At 37.7% G+C, this 8,515-nt stretch overlaps 1 protein-coding gene across 1 annotated transcript in view; it reads left to right on the top strand.

Annotated features, from left to right (window-relative positions):
• Eda2r (ectodysplasin A2 receptor) overlaps positions 1-4,368 on the top strand; it is a 32,652-nt gene extending 28,284 nt beyond the window's left edge. The window contains exon 7 of the mRNA XM_028774365.1: positions 2,976-4,368. Coding sequence (XP_028630198.1) covers positions 2,976-3,358 — 383 coding nt within the window. The 3' untranslated portion in view covers positions 3,359-4,368. The remainder of the gene's footprint in view (positions 1-2,975) is intronic.
• Positions 4,369-8,515: the final 4,147 nt, after the last annotated feature.

The following is an 8,515-nucleotide window of genomic DNA, read 5'->3' as shown; positions in this document are numbered from 1 at the left end:
TCTTTCTTTCTTTCTTTCTTTCTTTCTTTCTTTCTTTCTTTCTTTCTCTGGTACAAGAGGAATTTTTCTGAGACTGCATGATAGTAGGCCTTCCCTGACACATTGAAAAATCCCAGCAATGATGCTCTGTTGCACTATGGGAACTATCTGGGATGCTATAAAACATATAAGAAGTCAAAATGGCTAGAGTCTACCTAGAAGTTGAATGGACAAGTTTATTATGTATTAAGGCTTCATGGAGCATTTTCCTTTATGGGAAATTGCTTGATAGAGGAAACTCAAGACTGAACATCCAACTCTATTATTAAATCACAGTCTAACTCAAATTATCTAAATTCTTTGCTTTACTTATTTTTAATCTTAAAAGTGATAGATGGGATTGGATACATTATTTCTTTTATATATATTTACATGTACTACATATATACTAATATAGTATTAGTATGTATATATGTATATATATACAAATAGATTCTGAAACATTAGAGTTGAAGAGGATTTAGCTGTACCTACATTAATAATAAAAGCTGATGAGGCCTACAGTAAATGCTGTCAATATAGTAATTTCCCAAAGTAGGATAACTGAAAGCATTGTGTTTAGTCAAAATTCTTATACTTTTCTCTCCTCCAAAATGCTGCTGTCCAAGGAGATCTGTCCAAAGCCACGTGAAATGACCATATAGTGAAAATAAAGATATTTGATCATGTTTAAAGTCTTGATGACACTTTTACTTGCTTTTAACTTCATCTATCAGCCAATAATGTAAGACAGAAAGTACAGTTCATTGAGAGGTAAATATGGAAGTGGTGGGATCATCAAGACTAACTAAGACATTAGAATTCCATACAAGAATACCAGTGTCCAATGCAGGTTCAGTGCAATTAAGAGATCTGTGAACTAAACAGGGAGAGCAACAACAACAAAACAAAACAACAACAAAACAAAACAACAATAACAACAACAACAACTATCTCAGACAAACGAGTAGTTCTGTGTTAGTAAAGGAAAGGATACAGTTTACCAGATAGAAGGACTCTCGGGATTCCTTAACTTGATGGATACTGTGACTGAAGCAACACAATTTTAGACTCACTCTATGCTGGAAAAATCCTTCTTAGATAGAGCTTGCTTAGTCAGTTTCTATCTAGAGCCTCCCAATAGTTTATTTGTGTGTATTCTGTTTAAACAAAAATGAATCTAGCATTTCAGGAGGTGTAGTATTCCCCCTTCTGATTCTAAATGACTCTTCTTCAACTCGACTTCAATTTCCTTAGGACTAATCTGGTAGCTTAGACATTGAAGATAATTGTAGACCACAGTATCTCTGTTTTAGTAACCATGCAGACTTTGCAAGGTGGTGTGTGAAATAAAAACTCTTGCCCGATCCTGGATCAAGGGTAATGAAATGTCTGGGTACAAGAATGTGAATGTGATGAAACATCTGAGAACTGCCTGCTTCCATATTCCTTCTTTGGGAAAGAAGAAATGAGGAGCTCTCTCTAGGCTTAAGATATTATTGTAGTACCCTTCCTGGAGCATGAGGACAGATAGCTTCCCATTGATTTTCATATGAGAAAGATATTTATCAGTACTCATTGACTTACACTTGCGAGGGCTGTGTAGTTGAAGATCAAGTTGGTGTGGTCTAAATCTAATGTAGATGCAGAAAAACGGAATGAGATTGTGGCATACTAGTAAGACCATCTCCTAGCTAATCAAGATTCCACTACTTAGTTTCTCCTCATTGTTAGCACTGTAAAACCTTCCACATTTTCAAAGAATCCAGAACACTGTAACTTTATGTGAAATTTTTACGAACTCAAAAATAATTTGAACAAACAGCAGAACCATATCCACAGTGGAGAAATCATGAATACACACTCAGTTTGTAACTTCATATTGAATCAGACTCATGTGGGAGAATGTCTTACTTATCATTGTTTTAGCAAATTGTCACATATTTAATGGCTTATCTCAGTTATCATACCTCAGATGTTTAACAGACTTCCCTGGGTCTTCACAAGACATAAATCAAGAAGTTGGCAGGACTGTGGTTCTTTCTGTACACTCTCTGGGAGTCTATTTCCTCATGAATATATGAGACTGAAGGTATATTTCTTGTTAAAGGTCATTTACAGTTTCTAAAGCAGTGGTTCTCAACATGTGGGTTTTACCTTTTTGGGGGTCAAATGACCTTTTCACAGGGGTTACATAGGACCATCAGAAAACACAGATATTTACATTATGACTCAACAGTAGCAAAATTACAGTTATGACAAAGCAGTGAAAATGATGTTATGATTGAGGGTCACCACAACATGAGGAACTGTATTAAAGGGTCACAGCATTTAGGATGGCTGAGAACCACTACTCTAGGGAAAGATCATCTCCTTTGTCTCATAGCTCTCGTCTACTAGGGATGGTATATTGATTTTGTTTTATGCCACATCTCTCTAGTGTCATTTCTGCCTTCTAAATCTTCTAAGGATACATCTAGAAACTAGAAAAATACAACTAAAGTAAAATATTTATCATTAAGCATGGAATAAAAAATACCATGATTTAGCTTTAGGAGATGTATGAACCCATATGCATAATTCAAGATAATCTTCCTATTTTAACATGTACTACCATAATTCTGCCTGGTCCCTTTGCCATATTTCATAATATGCATAGATCATCAAAGAATGGCACATGTTAAAATCTTTTTTCTGCAAAGCATTTATCTCTATCTGTACACATTTGTCTTTCCTAATCCAGCATCTAGCAGACTTAATGTGATACCTCAATGAAAATATGCTTCTGAAATGTGTCATTTTAGCCACTTCAAGGTAATCTGGTCCTCCAGGAGGGGAAGAGGAATTCTGGCTCCTAGGTTCCCTCACCCCTTCCCTATTTTGTGCTCATTAAGAGGTAACCTGTTGAAAAGATACCCTGACTTTGAGTGGATGACTCAGTGGCTTTCTGCTTCGAGTTGCAGGAGGTTCGTTGCAATATGAGGCTGAAAAGGCCGTGGAGGAGGATTCTCTTTTCCCCATGCCACCTGGCCAAGAGACCAGTCCTGAATTTCCAGCGAATGAGAACATCTTTGAGATCAAGCCACTTAACTCCATCCTAGATGATGACTGCAGCTCCACTCGCGGCTTCCCCACTCAGGAGTCCTTTACCATGGCCTCTTGCGCCTCAGAGAGCCATTCTCAATGGGTCCACACCCCCATTGAATGTACAGAGCTGGACCTGCAAAAGTTTTCCAGCTCTGTCCCCTCTACTGGAGCTGAAACCTTGAGAGAGAACACAGCCGAATACTCAGGAGACAGGCTTGAGCTCTATGTACCTTTTGAAGTTCCAACCCTTTAACTACCATGGTGAGCTAGAAAGGTATGGCTAAAGGACCAGAAGGTGCAGGCCACCTTCATGACATTTCCAATCTAGGTTCTCTTGTTCCATAGGGCTTGGATGGAAGAATAGCATGAAACTAGGACCAATAGAGGTTGGAGAGGCAACAGTTGGGGCACTAAACTTTTGAGCTAAGTTTACATTGGACTTCTAAGACAACAATTGTCTGGTGACCAGGCAGGTTGACATGAGGCCAGTTTCTTCATCCAGACCCCACTATCAACCAGTCATGTTCAATTTTCTCTTTCATGTTTATAAGCAGCTCAACTCTGTAGAGATATGCGGCTCCATATTCAGTGAAATACCAATTCCTGAATAGCTGTATACACTTGTGCAAATCATTTTACTTCTTTCAGACACAGAGCCTTCAGCTCATAATTTTTCTTGAGGTTTGAATGAAAGCATATGAAAGTGCCCTTCACAGTGTCTACATGGTAGGCCCCGTTTTTCCTTTTCCTATGCTCAGTCACAAATTAGAAATTCCTTTTATATCAGCTACATTTTATTCTGAACTTCATAACTTTATCCCTCTGTGGTAGGCAAATCAGAAATATGTTAATCTCACTTTAAACAAACAGGAATGGAGCAACAGAGATAAAAAGTGATTCGCTTAAAATCACAGAACAGCCCAATCTCAGAAATAGACTAGAACTCAGGATTAGCAGTTCCATTATAGAACTGATTCAAACCCATCACTGAATTTGAAATATATGTGTATGTATCTCAATATATGTCTCATATACATATGTGTGTATGTACATATCTTTGAGGAAAACAAGAACACATATAGAGCCTGAAAGTATTTCATAATTGTATTCTTAATACAATCTGTCATGTGTGATCAAGTGTGAAAATTTTCACTTATGGTGTTGTGTCAAATTGTATAAAGTTTTGAGCATTTGGGGATTTGAATCTTTTAATTTTGGATTAAGGATCCCCAATCTATTTCTTCATTAAAAAAGTATGTAATTGTTGCTCATATATTGCAGTGAACAAGAGCTCACAACTGTAGAAAGCATAATTGTATCTCATACTCACATATGGGTTATGATTCTGTTCTGACTCATTTGCCTTGTTTGAGAACTGAAGACAACATCTGTCTGAAAAGCACTGCCTTTTTAAATTTTTTTATTGTTATTTTTTGCACATGGTGCTTATAACATAATCCATTTTTTTTAAAAAAAAATCTTACTAGTTTGGAATAGGACAGATTTGTCATCTCTATAGCCAGGTGATATATTTCTGCTATTGTGTCCTAAATCTTTGCTCATCTAACCACTAACCTTTAGAGAAAAGGAAGAAGAGGGTGGTGTTGAGCTTGCATCACAGGATTCTAACTTGCTCTGCTCTTTTTCTAGGTCTCTTTCACTCTTGGCAACCTTGCCAGTGCTTGTTGCTGGACTTTCCTGCTCTTTTATTCAACAACAGTAGCAGGAGCCTGGGATGTAGGTCCCGCAATAACCAGCATTCAAAAATGGAGCATACAGAGCCACATGCTGCCAGAGGATTAATTCCCCAATGACTGACCTTGAACACTTTTTTTCTTATTCCAGTCTGGGGATCCAGATTCCATAGCCATGAGACTGCTGTGCTTGTTCTTTCTCTTTAATTAATTTAGAAGTAAGGGGAATAACAATGAATGAGGGAGAGTTTGCCTGCCTGTATATGTTTCCTGCCTATATTTCTGGCCTTAAAAAAAGGAGTATATAGAACTATGTTGACATTTGCCTATCACTTTGAAGAGAAAAATGAAATGCTTCCCATTTTAGCTTTCTGCTTTGACTCCACTCCGCATCCCTACACACACACAAACACGTACACAGAGTAAGGGGATATTGAGGAAGATATGGGGAGGCCTGAGGCCTGAATTTTACAATTCACTTCCTAGACTAATATAGCTATGATAGCTGTCAAGCCAGTATATTTCTTAGACTCTTCATTCTCAGAGACAGGCTACCAATACTCTCTGGTGGGGATTCAAATCAGTGTCTTCTATATTTTTTAAATTCTTGCTTCCTAGACTTCTTTTCATTTTTATCACTCCAATATTCTTACCTTTTAACCCTTCCAGTCAGGTCCTGACTACCAAGTTTCTGAGGTGCAGAAGTAGTGCCCTGTGGAACTATGGGGACCATTGGTGCTTTCTTGGCTTACAGAATAGTCAGCCTATTTCTCTTAAGCCTGAACATCCAGTTTTACATGCTTCTCAGCATGAATTGAAACATTTTTCTTCATAATTTTTTTTGTGTGGAATATGTCAATTGAGACCTTCAGGACTTAGATGTGACTATCATGTATTGGCTTTAAGTATCCTTGTATGTACAAAATGAGCCACTAGGATTGATGCCTATTCCTTCACAGTAGTTCAGGTTTCAATGAAGAAAAGTGGTCAAATGAGTAAAGCAACTGAACCTTTTTGCTTGGGAATAATATATACTATCCTGGATGCTGGTGTGACTTAGCATGTTAAAAACAAACGAAAAATACACACAATTATTCTAGGTCAAAAATGTAAAGATGCACTAAACCTGTGGGTGCTGCACTTTACATTATTCACATTATAGTTGTTGTCTCCATGACTCATTATACAAACTTTGATATAGGTGCTGCAGGGATTGCTCAGTGCAATAGGAGTACATAGAAAGGCTAGAATGATTTCAGTCATTTCTCTTCATTTGACACTTACTGCTGACTCTTAAAAGGTAGATGCACAGGGCATGGCTGCATGCAAGCATCCTCCAATATCAAGCTGGCAAAAGCAGGAATAATAGAATTTGGAAGCAAGCTTGCCTTGCATTGTAAGACTCTTTCTCAAAAACACAAGGGATGGCAACTTAGATAGTGTTGGAGTACTTGCATTTAGCATGAACAAGGTCTTATATATTCCATCCTAGAATTGTAGAAGAAAAGAAGGGTGGAGAAAGGGGAAAAGAAGGAGGTAAAGAACAAATAAAACATTTCCAACACTAAGAAATGTACCAGATCCCATAGTGCTGCTGAGACTGTAGTAGAATTTTCAACTGGAAACTATCACATGAGTTCATCTTATATTAGAAGGTTTTCTTAAGCTCTTAAACACTGTTTATAATATTTTTCTGCTTGTTTCTTGGGTCCCTAGACTGATAGCACTCTGTGAGTCTGCTGGAAGGTCTGATGGATGTTCAAAGATGAGTGGTTCTGAGTTTTAGCATAACACATAAAGGAATTTTGACGTGGGTCTCCAGGGCCTTATCTAATATTTGAGGTTTTATATTTCTCTACCCCCAGCAGAAAGCCAGGCTTCAGTTTGATCTTTCAGGACACTAAAGTACATTTCTGAGTCAATTTTCCCTTTCCTGTGCCTGGGCTCCTCAAGCAACCACCCACCAGGCCTCCAAATATACCCATAGCATTTTTCAAGTTTGCTAAGTGAGGGTGTGAAGGGTCCCCCAAGGTATGGGTATTTCTTTTTACATATCAGTTCAACAATGCCTGCTTTACTGTCCATTTGGTTCTTTTTGAAAATTCATTTTGCCTTTAGCTCTTACCTGTACATCTCAAGAGCAGAGAGAAACAAGAATTTCCTTGGAGATTCTGTTATTCTTTTTTATCTCTGAATCTTTATGAAGCTTATGCAGCTAGTTTCTAACCTACAAGCAATTAATGGGTTAGGTAAAATGTGGACTTCTTCACCAGGACTTATCCTTAACTGAGAGTGTTCTCTACAACATTCTGTTAAGTGTATCTTTAATAACAGCTCATCCACAAACACTGTTTAAGGGCCTTAAGGTCAAACTGCTGATAAGTGTGTTAAAAGCATAAGAGAGAAAATGTTAAAAGATCCTATTGTACTTGGCGGGGGATTAGAAGCAATCGAATCACAAGTCTCTACCAGGCAACCTGGTCTCATGGAAGCATTAGCAAATATGTGTCAGCCAAGGTTTAGACCTTGGTCTTTGGGCTCTCTGTACTTTTTTCTGGGACAGTTTATGTTTATCTTACCAACTTCAATTAGTCATATCTATACTTCTGGTGGAGAAGAACTAGCATCCAATCTGAGGTGGATTCAGCTTCAGTAGGTTCCATCTGTAGAAAGGTCACTATGTGCCTGGCACTGCTTCAATCTCAAGTCCATCACTGATTCTCAGTGAAAAGGCCTATGATGATAAAACAGTAAAAATAATGTGACTAAATGACCCAGGCACCCCACTTCACTGCCTATACATAGCAAGGTCATTATACATTCATACCAAGAATCACCTTGGTTCCTGTTTTCTTGAATTGAACAGTTGGAATTGGTAATTAAAATAAGATGAAGTTTTGTTTTGCTTTGCTTTCTGTGGTATCTTGGGTAGAAGCAGAGTGAAGGTTGGCTTTGTTTTTTTCTTTATAACTGATGTTTGGCCTTGGCTTACTTCATATTTGCATATTTGCTCAAGTAGTGTCCTTATAAAGTGGGACCACTTTGAGTACTATCTTCTATTTGAAGAATTCATGAGAAATGTATATAACATAACTCTGAGCCTGCACAGTAGTTGTATTTTACATATTTCAACTAGCAACAGAAAATATTTTGTTTACAAGGGAGAAGTAGGTGTTTAGTGGAGGTGAGTCAGGGTTCAGGGTTCACTTTTTCCCTCCACTTAAAAATGTCACTGGAATGGTATGTAGTGTGGGAGATGAACTTTCTTCCCTAAGGTGATTAATATTAGATAAGTAAAAATGTCAACAGTACACCACTCTTCCCAAAAATAGTCCTGCCACAATGAGATGTCACCCTCATACCCCTCATTCAATTTTACCAAGGTCTTTGATGTTTTGTGTTGAATGTAGGTAGGTTTTAATTATTGTTTTCCTTCAAATGAGCTATTTATAGAGATTTTGTTAAATTTTGAGCCATATGCATGAGTGGATACTGAAAAGTTGTGTTTGGTTTATGATAATCTGCAAACAATTCATATTAATCAATAAACAGAAGTACATCCAAATGCCTTGTTTATTCCTCTGCTTTCAGTGAACTGGTGTGACTCATTCGGTTGCTTTGTGTGTCTGCTTAGTCAGTACAGAAAGAAATGTGTTTCTAATCACTGGGTGTAACACCAAAGCTATGGCAATTCCTACTCGTAACCCAGGAGATCT

This window comes from Grammomys surdaster, unplaced genomic scaffold (assembly GCF_004785775.1).
Source record: "Grammomys surdaster isolate TR1022 unplaced genomic scaffold, NIH_TR_1.0 240, whole genome shotgun sequence".
Classification (NCBI taxonomy): Eukaryota; Metazoa; Chordata; class Mammalia; order Rodentia; family Muridae; genus Grammomys; species Grammomys surdaster.
This window is presented reverse-complemented; position numbering and strand designations above follow the sequence as displayed.